Source organism: Gossypium raimondii, chromosome 12, assembly GCF_025698545.1.
Source record: "Gossypium raimondii isolate GPD5lz chromosome 12, ASM2569854v1, whole genome shotgun sequence".
NCBI lineage: Eukaryota > Viridiplantae > Streptophyta > Magnoliopsida > Malvales > Malvaceae > Gossypium > Gossypium raimondii.
The window spans coordinates 57,535,441-57,547,667 of NC_068576.1; the positions used below are offsets into that span (position 1 = coordinate 57,535,441).

Genomic DNA, 12,227 nt, shown 5'->3' on the forward strand with positions numbered 1-12,227 from the left:
TTTAAATAGGCTAAGATTAAAGGTCTAATCATATTAAAATATTACTGGAGTAATCAGAGTTTAGTTGCAAAAAAAAAAAAACAGAGTTTAACTAGGAGAATAAACTCGATTTATGTGAAGAACACGTCGCCACGTCGCAACATCCTCATTTGTATTGTCATGACGTCGTTTGTCGTCACAACGTCTAAATATTTCTCATCGTAACATCATCATCTGTTCAGCCAAAAATACGAGGCACACCCCCACAACAATTATATTCAAATCCAACATGACATTCGTTTTTCTTTCTAACGTTTCATTTGTAACGATGGGCTCAAGTTAGGCTTATTTTCTTAGTATGGTTTGACTTTCAATCAGACTTTTTGACCCTTTTGTGCTCCTTTCCATTTATTTTGAGAATTTTACATATTAATGAATTTCATTTTCGATTTTTTTTTATTTTTTGTTCACTGATAGGCCAAATAATATGTCAAAAGCAACTATAACTAAAATGAAACTAATACAAAGTACAATCGACTTTATAATTAATAACTCCTATATTTATATAAATAAATTAATAAATGTAATTATATAATGTAATTATATATTTTTATATTTATCATTATGTTAAATATATTTTATTTATATAAATAAAAGATAAATTTTAATTTTTTGAACAATATGAAATAAAAAATATAAATGTAAGTAAGAGAGAAATCAAACTTAGAACTCTAAGACAAAGCTACTAACATTTAATCATTTGTCCTAAGAAACTAATATGTAAAAAGAACATGTGTTTTATAGAAAACATTTTCTGACATGAAGCATTTTCTGTTTCTCTCTCCAAAATTGTATTATTTTTCTAAATATAAAAAAATGACTTACTTTGTAAATTTAAATTCGGCCTTTTTTCCTAATTTTCTCATGTCTAGGAGTCAACTTGCGTTTTGCCTATTTTACTAAAAAAAATAGATAAATTAATTTTTATACATTAGATCAAAGAGTCAATTAGTCTTTTCTGTTGCGCCGCTAACAAAATACTCGAATAATTATATAAGTTGTGTCATACGTAACTTATTTTGATGTACAAGACTAATTTTTAATAATAAAAATGTATAACTTTTATAAAAAAAACTAATTTACTCGTTGATGCAATTTATAATAATTAAGAATTTTTAAATAGGAGTTAAAACGCAATTCCAGACGAAAGCATTTAAACAGTGGGCGTTAAAGCTTAACCACAAACTCAAACCGTACCTCCAATGCTGTCCTCCTGGTAGATATATGTTCTAAGAATAGATAAACCAATAATTCTATATTTAGATAATACATTCACAGATACGATACATGACGTGCAACATTCTCTTCCATAGGATATTTGAACAGTGTCTAAATTGAAAATTGTGGCGTCTCCTACTCTTTAACTGCTGGCGCCGTTGTGGTGTGTGGCTCTAATCAAATATAATTGAGGCCATATCCAACCGTCTGTAATTTTCCTAAATCCTCGGAATATTCTTGCTTTTTGAAACATAAGTGCTAGAAACTTTGATTTCAAAATTTTAAGAAGCAAAAATGCATTCGCTCAGCCTTAAGGTTTTTACTGATTTGAATTCCGCGGGGACGAGGAGGAGCTGTTTTCCGGCTCAGGTGGGTCGTGGATTGGTGGTTGATCAAAGGAGAAGGGTTGGATCGGGTTGTTGGGATCACGGCGGCGGTGCTGCTGGTCGGAAGTGTTGGGTAGTGAGTTGTGCGGTGGATGGCGGGAACGGTGGTGGCGGTGAGAGGCCGAGTTTGGACCCGAATCCGACTCAGAATCAGAGTTCTTTTTTATCTCGTAGCCAAACTTATGCGATGCTGAAACAGCAAATGGAGGTTGCTGCTAAATCAGAGGTCAGTTCTCTTTGTTCTTTTTTCTTTTTGTTTGAATTATAAAATTGAGGTATGAGATATTTGTTTGGGATTTTAGGATTACAAAGAAGCAGCTAGAATACGTGATTCTTTGAAAATATTCGAGGAAGAGGAACCTGTTTTGAGATTTAGGAGGTTGATCAAAGAGGCTGTTGCTGATGAAAGATTTGAGGTATTTTTCCCCAACATTCTTAATCTTAATGCCTTCTCTTAGTTTGAACACAGATAGTATCATAGCTCTTAGTTTGAAATTCAGCATGAATGCAACGAAATTTTGCTGAAGATATTGGAATTAACTGCTGCTTGCTGAACTATGCCTGTTTCATGCCATGCTCATACGAAACTGGATATAAATGACTTTCAATTCATTCAGGACATAAGCTCTTTCGAGATTCATTTCTACTCTAGTTACCTATACTTTTAAACGTAATCCACCCCCCCCCCCAAAAAAAAAAAGAAAAAATCTGTGTTCATTTCTAGCGTTAAGCAGTTGGAGATTATTTACGGTTATCAATCTTATATAGTTCACGTTTATGATAAACCTCTTTGACTCTGATGCCTTGCCTGGAATTCTTCAGGATGCTGCTAGATATCGTGATGAGTTGAAGGAAATTGCACCTCACTCTCTCCTGAAATGTTCAAGTGATGCAACAACCTTGGTATGAAATTAGTCTAATTACCCGCTGCTGCTGTTGTTGTTTTCTAGAAGGATGTTACTATGACTTTAATTTTTTTTTCTACTCCCTGGAGGACTTAAATGGATTAGTTGATAAGTTGGGTTGTTTTTGAGCTCTATTAGCTGGATTTGACCTCCTTTGACTTTGTTTCTAAGATTTAGTTTGGTGTTAGTTTGTTGATTACCATTTTACTTTTGGGTGGGAGAAACAACAAGTGTTTGGATGAAAAAGCAAACATATGTCTGAGGATTTAGAAATAAATGTTTAGTGTGTTTAGATAGTAATTATAAGAAAGGGTAATTATTAGGGTAATAATTACAATGTCTTGTAATTACAACGTATTCTAATTTCATAGATGTGTTTACTTTACATAATATAATTACATCTTAAAAAAAAAAGATAGTCATCATGGTTAATTATCAATGTAATTTTCTCAATTCTTGACTCTTTATAAGAATTGAAGAATGTAATTGAAGTTCTCCAATCCGATTATAAGTAATTATGATGATTTTCTGAACATACCACACATATGTAATTATAAATAATTACACTCAAAGCCTATTATTAGGCTGTTTTTAAACACACCCTTAAACTTTAATAAATAACAAAATAAACTTTTGCAACCACCCTTTCATCTGAATCTATTTACTTTTTAGGCTTTTCTTTTCATTTTAGATCTAGCGTGTTCTTTTATTTATTTATAACATAATTGAGAAAGTAAAAGATAAGCAGTACATGCAACAGAATGATAGATGAATGAATCCTTGACAAAATTAGTAATATTTTTGAATTGTGAGATGTCTTTATTTAAGGTGTGATCGGATGCTGAAGTTTCATTTGCCCCAATTTGATAATATATCTTAAGATTGTCAAATTCCAACTTCTTTATTTAAGGTGTGATCGGATGCTGAAGTTTCATTTGCCCCAACTTGATAATGTATCTTAGGATTGCCAAATTCCAACTTCTTTTGAGTAACTTGAGGTTGTTTTTTCTTTTCTATTACAAGGGGGACTACAACCTCAAGATAGGGGGAAATATTTTAGGTGTTGCGATTTGAATCCTGGACCTAGTGGATACTAGTACAGCTTCTTAAGGGTGATTGCATGCTAAAGTCTGGTTCCGACTTAAGATTACTTTTGATAACCATATGTTCATTGTTATGTTCTAAAATTATATTCTAGCTATAAGGGTGAATTTGGCGATTATTGTTGTCAAGAATCTAGATTTTTAAGTGAGATACTCTTCCTGTTTTGTTCCTTTTTCTAAAAAAAGAAAGAAATTTCTCTGACCAAACTTGAAGTACTGTTTGTGGTCCTAATTCCTTCCCAAACAATTGGAGTACGGTCTGTAAGGTTTCTCCCACTAAGGCACTTTGCTTTGTGGTATCTATTTCCATTCCTTTATTGGAAATTTTAATATGTTAATCTGCATCTATTAAGACAGCCAACAAAAGAAAAAAACTGCCAATCTGAGACAGATATATGGATATTTCAGGGAATCAGAGTTCAAGTTAGGAGTGTGTATATAGAGGGGCGTAGTCTGCCCTCAAGAGGCCAGTACTTTTTCGCATACAGAATAAGAATAACCAATAACTCAGATCGTCCAGTTCAGCTTCTCAGAAGGCACTGGATTATCACAGATGGCAATGGGAAAACTGAAAATGTTTGGTGAGTTGATAAACTATCTTCTTTGCTATCTTTTATGTCTCATTTTTAATATAGTTTAATTTCAGCCTTCTCCTTCCTTTGTTTGACAAGAATCGGATGGAACTTGGAAGTTATTTTATTCCTTAATATTCATAAAATCTTATCTTGTACCATTCTTTTACCGCAGGGGGATTGGAGTTATAGGCGAACAGCCAGTTATTCTTCCCAGAACAGGCTTCGAATACTCATCGGCTTGCCCATTAAGCACTCCCAGCGGCAGAATGGTATGAGAGGCCTGCTCCTTATTTGCTTTCTTTCTCACTGGAAAAGATGCTTAATTTGGCTCTTACCTTTACAGGAGCACTAATCTTGATGTTTAATCATTACTTAATTCTAGGGTTTCAATCTGAATCGATACAATCCTATTTATTTTAGTTTGCAATGAGTTGATAATCTGGGTAGAAAATAGTTGTGATTGACAGATAGACTGATAAACAGCGCAAAACATATCTTGTAATTTATTCATCATTTCCTATTGGTTGTGATTTGTACTTCAATTTTTTGAGCTGTACATAGATATTCTAACATAGCTGTAATGATAATCTTTCTTTGGCAATGGCCAACTGGTATGAGTCAAATTGCCTGACCCTAATCTAGTTTTTTGGTATTTTCTCCCCTTCACTGAGGGTGTGGAAGCTTAAATTCTGATGCAAATTACGAAGGGTCCATGTCCCGGTCCCTTGTATGCAATGCATGTCATTGTGAGCAAAGTTTGTGTCCATTTATTTCACTTTTGATACCCTTCTGTATCATGAAGTGACTCCAACTTTTTGGCCTACTTGGACTATAGTGCAAGAAGTTCTTATTTCCTCGGGTTCATTTCCATGCAGGAAGGAGACTTCGAGATGAAACACATCGACAGAGTAGGCTCACCAAGTTTCAATGTAGCAATTGCCCCATTTTCACTCTCCACGCTAGGGGATGATGCCGATATCTTCTGAAATTCGACGCCACATTGTTACTTGAGAAGCAGAGTAACCATACCAGGTTATTTTCCAATTTAAGCTTCACTCTGTAAAGTACATCCTTTTTGTGATAATGTGTATATATATTGTTATGTAATGTAAGAGACTATATAGGTTAATAGTATAGTGTCATTTGAATTCTTGGAGAAATATAATAAACCAATGAAATGTATCTAAGCAAACCCTATACATGTCACCTAAGTAATTATTCATCATTCATGCTTTTGTATTGAAACTTGTTAGATATCCATCAACAACATGTATGTCACCTAAGTTAATACTAACCCGTCAGCAGCAAAGGTGTGATGTTTAGAATTGAAATGTGAAGGGTCGGTCCATTAATTCCGCAGCAAAAAACGGGGTGTTAGGTAGATAATTGGGTTGAAAACAGCGTTGTTGTGACCGGTGAGAGTGACCTTTCATGCTATTCTTCTTTGTTGGAGGTGACTAAATTCTAGACTCAAATGCTTCGTTATCATCCCATTTTTGTTATTTAAACGTGTTATGTCTTCACGTTCTTTAGCTTGGCTTCTAAATCAATCCACGACCATTTCGACTGTACATTTTTTTATTAGGTTTATATTTGTTGGAATATTATGGAGTAGAGTAAGCGTGCAGATATTGATAACGAGGATTGAGAGGGATTTTTTTGTTCTTATGTATGTTTTAGGGGTACACTAAAGTGGTCATCATCAAATTAGTAAAAATTGTCTTAGGTCACCCAATAATAAAAAGATACAAAATGATGATTTGATTATTCGACTTTTTTATTTTACTCAACAGTCTTTAAATTTCTAAGAGAAAGATAATTTGATAGCTTTTAAAATTGACATAATAGCAATTTTAACCTCGATATTTATAGACTGTGTTAATTTAGTTTTGATTCTAAAAAACTTACACTCCACATTTATACATTGTGTACTTTGATATTTTTTTTTGCAGTTTTACTTTTATTTGTAATATTGAGTGTTAACTTTAAAAAATGAGAAAAGACGAAAGTTATTATTTTAGATTTTCGAGTGGTTTCATTTTTGATATATATCCAATCAAATTTAGTTGATAAATTTATTTTTTAGTTTTTAGGTGAAAGGGTCTCGTGTTATTGTCTAGTTATTCTATTAACCACGTCAATGTTTAATAACAAAAATAGATGAAACTTTTGACAGAAAAAATTAACTTACTTTTGATATAATATATAAAGATTAATTTACTTATTTTTTAAATAAGATAGGCAAAATATAATATAAGGGTTTTTATGTTATTTTTAGTGATTTTTTTTTGTATGAAAATGAAAGAAATGAAACAAGATTCCGCAAATTTAGATAAGTTACAATGGCAAGTCATTGGTTTGTGCTTTTTGTAATGCTTGGATAGCACGTTTAATACTTTACACGTCCGTCAAAGCAACGAGTAGTAGTTACCCTCACCCTTTTTCTTTGGGGTTTTCACATCAAATCCCTATCCAATCCAATTATCAAAGTTCACCCCTTCAGTTTCCCTTTATTTGTTTCATTCCCCACATACCAATTTAATAACTGCTTGTATTTCTTTTATTTATTCATTGTTGCCCAAAAAGATGAGAAATTCTGTCTCTTACTTTTTGTCCCTTTTCTTTTCTTTTCTTTAATTTTATTAAAATATTTTGGGTAAACTAAATGGTATCACCCAATTATTGGTAAATTTCTTTTTGATCACTCAATTATGCAAAGTTACAAAATAATCATTCAATTATTCTATGGTCTTTTGTCATTAAATGGCTAACGAAAAGATGACATGGTAACTTTTAAATTGGTATAATAACAATTTTAACCTCAATGTTTATATATTGTGCCGATTTAATTTTGATTCTAAAAAATTAACCCTCAACATTTACTCATTATATAATTTAGTCTTTTTTGTAATTTTATTTTTCTTTGTGACCTTTTAACTTAAAGAAATAAAAAAATTATCGTTAGATTTGGTTGAAAATATACCAAAAATGAAAATGTTAAAAATTCAAGATAATAATTTTATTTTTTCTTTTAAAATTATTACTCAATGTCACAATGAAAAGTAAAACTATAAAAGGACCAAATTATACAATATATATAAATGTTGAGGGCTAAAATTTTAAAATTAAGGCTAAGTTGACACAATATAAAAACATTGACAGTTAAAGTTGCTATTATATTAAATTAAAAAGTTGTTTATCTTTTCGATAAAGATTTAATGAATGGTGATTAAGAAAGAAAAATTAGATAGTTAAGTGATTATTTTGTAATATTTTATAGTTAGATTACGAAAAAAATTTGGTGTTTAGCCGTGTAAGTTACCCAATATTTTTTTTATTAGATTGGGATTCAACGTATCCATTAAAATTGAAATCGCTCCAACATTATTATTTTTGTATGTATGAGATTGGAATCGAAAATTTTAGTTAAAGGGATACAAAAGCGGTTACTATTTAATGCGACAAGTATTGGTCGTAACATATATGTAGTTATACTTTCATAAAATGCATAAATTTCTATTTCTAGTATTTGTAAGGTGAAAGAGGATTGTGGAGTAGGACCCATCCAGTTGCTCCAATCTTACGTTTTCAGAATGCAACCAATGCATGGATGACAAGTGTTTACAACCGACATAGCTATGAATTATCCCCCAAAGGGGAAATGGAAGCTATGTGATTGTCAGGGAAACAAATAGGAGACCCCACTATAGTCAACTGCTTTCAACTATCATGCATTTCTCATTGCCAAATGATTCTCACTTGAATATTTACATTTTCTCTCTCTTTTTTTTATTTAGAAAAAAACCTAACAATAATGCAAATAATATGATTTCACATCTGAGACCATAAATATTTTTATCATCAGGTCAATACACGAGTTTAATATTTACATTTTTTAGCAATTAATATGATTTCACATCTGAGACCATAAATACTTTAATTACACAAGTTTAATATTTACATTTTTAAATTATCTACCCTTATAATAAATACTTAAGTATATTTAAATATACTAATAATATTTAACAATTTATTCTTTTAGAATCTTCTAGTAACTTGATAATTTTAAAACTAAAAACCATGTCTTAAATTAAAGAACTTATTTGTGATTATGAATTATAATTGTTTGGAAGAAATAAAATGTAAATTAAATTATTGGTAGGAGTGTTAATTGGCATGATTTAAGCAATAAAATCAACGGCCCTAATATATAGTCAAAAGAAAGGTTCATGACAAGTTATGGTAGCTCACATCACCGTACAATTCCCCCATTGGAGCAGCTTTGGCTTTATTCCTTTGAACAATATTGAGTTGATAAATCAGAACACAGCACCTTTCACAAAGGCATCAAAAACAGGTTTCCAACACAAAATCCAAATATAATAGTGACACTTCCTCCCCTTCCCATCTCTCTGTCTTTTAATTTTCTAAATAAAAAAAAAAATCAAAGAATATTACTAAAAAGACTACACCAAAACATTGTAAATCCAACAATATAATATAAAAAAGCTTGCATGTCTGAGAATATATAATATTTGCATGGAAATTTGGGATATAAGGAGTTTATTTCCCAAGAATTTATTTTGTTGGGTTATAAATTATTTAAGATGAAGAAAAGAGAAGCTTGCCCTCAAAGCACAGCACCCTTTATTTCTCCTTTCCCTCAAATTTAAATTTCTTCTTTCTCTTTAAGCAAGCAAGCAAAGCATCTCTTCTTACAAAACCCTTCCACATTTACTTGCTTTCCCTTGTAAGTATCAACTTTTCCTTTGCTTACACTGTATAGCTTCTGCTTTAACATTCATCAATTCTATATTGTAATATATTTCTCTGCAAAAACATTTTCTAAAGTTTGGAATCTCTGTCCAAAAGGCTCATGCATTAGTTAATGAGGTCAAATTCAAACTTGGGTAATGTTTTTTTTTTTTTTTTTCATTTGGTCTTCTTCTTCTCTCTGCTGGTTTTTGATGTTCATAAAGACTTGTTTTTTGTGGCTTTTCATGTGATTTCAGCTATTTTGTTGAATTTATGTTAAAGATCATTCTTTTATCATAAAAAGTTTTATGTTTTTTTCTTCACTGAAATTTATTTCAATGTTATAAAGCTGATTGTTAATTTGTTTCATTGGAGCTTTTAGTTGTTTCATGCATTCAATTCAGGTTTCTTTTACTAATTCCTTAATGAAATAAAACTATTTTTCTTTTTTTCCCTTCACAATATTTTCATGACTTATTTTTAGCTTCTTTTAAAAATAAAATTCCATTTTTTTTCTTCTTCCTGTTCATCTTCTTTCTCTGGTTTTTTCCCCATAAAAACAATTTGAATACAACAACCCATCTTTCAAATTCATTAGCAATAAACAGACAAGTATTTATTTAGTACAAAACAAAGAAAAACAACAGACAAGTAAATTAGTTGGTTTTACCATGAGTTCATTAATATCAGCAGGAGGAGATTCTTGGCAACCGGCAATGACAGGCAATTCAACTATTTCAAGCTATTGGTTCAATTGGAGGGTGTTGGTTTGTGCGATATGGGTTTTAGTTACTGCATTTTTTTCCTTCGTTTTGATATGGAAATATGAAGGTTTCCGCAAATCAAATGAAAATGGTGATGAAACTCAACAAGACAGAGCTGGATTTCTTGATGAGGATGAGACATGGAGACCATGTTTAAAAGGGATTCACCCTGCTTGGTTGTTGGCTTTTAGACTTGTTGCTTTCTTTGTGCTTTTGATACTGCTAATTGTCACTGCTTTTGTTGATGGAGGCAGCATTTTCTACTATTATACTCAGTAAGTTCTCCTTTTTCCTTTGACTAAACACAACCAAATTTGATGTATGATTAAGTAACCTTCAATTGGTCTACACTTTGTTACAACGAGATATAAGAGGATTTCCTTGGTGGTAAGGCGCCCACAAACTCCATGAACCCTTTTGGGCTCTTTGTCAGAGTAGGGAGATAAAACCCGGGGCTAAAACCAAGCACACTCCCCGAGAACAATACCTCCGTTGAGACTGACCCAGAGAGCAACCTCCCCTCAACAAACATGAATGTCTTTTGATTATATGTCATTGAGGATCTAAATCACATGATTTATCCAAAAATCAGCCTCATTATACCAAGGTCAACTTGTTTCTGAATCATTTTGGTGTTTTCCTTGTTCTTTGCAGGTGGACATTCACATTGATCACCTTTTATTTTGGGGTATGTTAGTGGTTTTTTTTTATTATCTCTTCTACAAGTGTATAATCCTGTTTCTTTGTACATAAACAAAGTGTTTCATTTGTAGCTTGGGTCACTGCTCTCCATACGTGGATGTTACCAATACCACAAGAGTGTTAGTGGTGACAGGGTCGATAACGTAGAGCTAGATGCAGAGCAAGGTAACCATGCTGCTGTTGCAACAGCATATGGAGAAACCTCTAGCAATATTGCAGAAAAAAACATTAACCCCGAACATCCCCAAGTACATTTTGTTCGCCGAAGAGCAGATACTTGGGGTTATGTCTTTCAAATGATTTTCCAGGTAACGTAAAGACGGTAGCTTTTATCTCTGTCCATCAAGTGAAGTTTTTTTACATAATAGTTGTTTTGTTGTGAAGCAGATGAATGCAGGTGCTGTTTTGTTGACAGATTGTGTTTTTTGGTTCATAATCGTCCCGTTTCTTGCCATTAAAGATTACAATCTCAGTGTTGTAAGTAATCAACAATTCTGTCATATATAAATAAGATCAATCTATTAAAGAGCAAAAAGGCATATTTTTATTTCTTGTTTTGGTGGCAGCTGGCTATTAATATGCATACTATCAATGCTGTTTTCTTGCTTGGTGATACTGCTTTAAACTGCTTGGTAAGCTTCCACTAATCACATTCAAATTATGGTTCCTCCAGATCTTTCAACTAATTTTTGCTTTTCTTTGTTCCAACTCAGCACTTCCCTTGTTTTCGGATCGCATACTTCTTCCTGTGGACGGTGACGTATGTTATATTCCAATGGCTCCTTCATGCATGTGTGAATATTTGGTAAAATCCGTTGAGCCCCTCGTCTTTGTCTAGTGGGATATAATGTTGGGTAAAAGTACCATGGAAGCCAAGAGTTGGATTGCATTTTTTGTTCCCTTTACTCAAAAAATGAGAAATGAATCCCTGTATGTTAGATTGTGCATAAACTTATTTATTTTCTCACTTTTTGAGTAGAGGTACTGGGACCTTCATGGTATTTTTACTGTTGATTTGTGATTTTTTTTATCAATGTTACTTTCAATTGCTTGAAACAGGTGGCCATATCCATTCCTTGATTTGTCATCTCCATATGCTCCCTTATGGTACGTGATCTAAAACAAACCATATTTGATATATTTCTAAAAATGTCATCTAGTAGTCTGATACATATCCCTCTGAAATTGGGACTTGAAGGTACTTCTCGGTAGCATTGATGCATTTCCCATGCTATGGTGCCTTTGCTTTGGTGATAAAGCTGAAACACCATGTATTTACAAGATGGTTCCCTGAATCTTATCAATGTGGGAGGTAACTCTGGCAATTTGATTGAGAAAAAAGGTTTTGAAGAGAAATGTAATTTTCCCCACAGAAGCAATAGGGAGTCTGAATTATACTGGATTCTTGTGTAAAAAAAATACGCACACACAAAAAAAGGAGTTGATGCATATATAGATGGGAGTTTTGGACGATTACAGAATTGCTTATATAGCAAAGAAAGCAGGAAAATCTTTGTTTTATTCAAGGAGTAGCTTTAAATTGTAACTATTATTGACATAAATATATTCAAAGGAAATCTTTTATTTCTCTCATAATTTGACCTAAAGTATTTATATTTGATATCAATATAAGAAAGTTGAACATGGAGTCACCAAAGCTAGATAACATAACAAATGTGTACTTTACAATTTTAATAAAGGGTTTGTTGACAGGTTTTTAATAAAGGCTTGGACAACTTTTCCAAGTCATCATGTCAAAACACCGAGAAAAAGAAAAATA

General features: G+C 32.2%; 2 protein-coding genes across 5 annotated transcripts; both read left to right on the forward strand.

Annotated features, from left to right (window-relative positions):
- The first annotated feature begins 1,326 nt into the window (after positions 1 to 1,326).
- Positions 1,327 to 5,465, forward strand: LOC105765736 (uncharacterized). The gene is made up of 6 exons (XM_012584978.2): positions 1,327 to 1,869; positions 1,946 to 2,059; positions 2,466 to 2,546; positions 4,060 to 4,232; positions 4,399 to 4,495; positions 5,102 to 5,465. Exons 1-6 carry the CDS (start codon positions 1,552 to 1,554, stop codon positions 5,210 to 5,212), a joined length of 894 nt encoding a protein of 297 aa, XP_012440432.1. The 5' UTR covers positions 1,327 to 1,551; the 3' UTR covers positions 5,213 to 5,465.
- A 3,281-nt stretch (positions 5,466 to 8,746) lies between these two features.
- LOC105765735 (uncharacterized) lies at positions 8,747 to 12,043 on the forward strand. 4 transcript variants are annotated; one of them, XM_012584975.2, is made up of 9 exons: positions 8,747 to 8,976; positions 9,672 to 10,020; positions 10,400 to 10,433; positions 10,519 to 10,755; positions 10,835 to 10,924; positions 11,014 to 11,079; positions 11,161 to 11,252; positions 11,507 to 11,554; positions 11,646 to 12,043. In XM_012584975.2, the coding sequence occupies exons 2-9, from the start codon at positions 9,698 to 9,700 to the stop codon at positions 11,761 to 11,763; spliced, it is 1,008 nt and encodes a 335-aa protein (XP_012440429.1). In that variant the 5' UTR covers positions 8,747 to 8,976; positions 9,672 to 9,697; the 3' UTR covers positions 11,764 to 12,043. The 4 variants fall into 4 exon arrangements, with proteins under 4 accessions (XP_012440429.1, XP_012440428.1, XP_012440425.1 ...); XM_012584974.2 differs by having other exon boundaries at positions 9,675 to 10,020; XM_012584971.2 differs by lacking the exon at positions 8,747 to 8,976 and adding an exon at positions 8,988 to 9,136.
- Positions 12,044 to 12,227: the final 184 nt, after the last annotated feature.

Coding starts and splice junctions, on each gene's coding strand:
- LOC105765736 (XM_012584978.2), top strand. CDS start 1,552: ATGCATTCGCTCAGCCTTAAGGTTTTTACTGATTTGAATTCCGCGGGG. Junction 2,060..2,465: donor TTGCTGATGAAAGATTTGAG/GTATTTTTCCCC, acceptor GGAATTCTTCAG/GATGCTGCTAGATATCGTGA. Junction 4,233..4,398: donor GGGAAAACTGAAAATGTTTG/GTGAGTTGATAA, acceptor CTTTTACCGCAG/GGGGATTGGAGTTATAGGCG.
- LOC105765735 (XM_012584971.2), top strand. CDS start 9,115: ATGAGGTCAAATTCAAACTTGG. Junction 9,137..9,671: donor GAGGTCAAATTCAAACTTGG/GTAATGTTTTTT, acceptor CATTAATATCAG/CAGGAGGAGATTCTTGGCAA. Junction 11,555..11,645: donor TCTCCATATGCTCCCTTATG/GTACGTGATCTA, acceptor TGGGACTTGAAG/GTACTTCTCGGTAGCATTGA.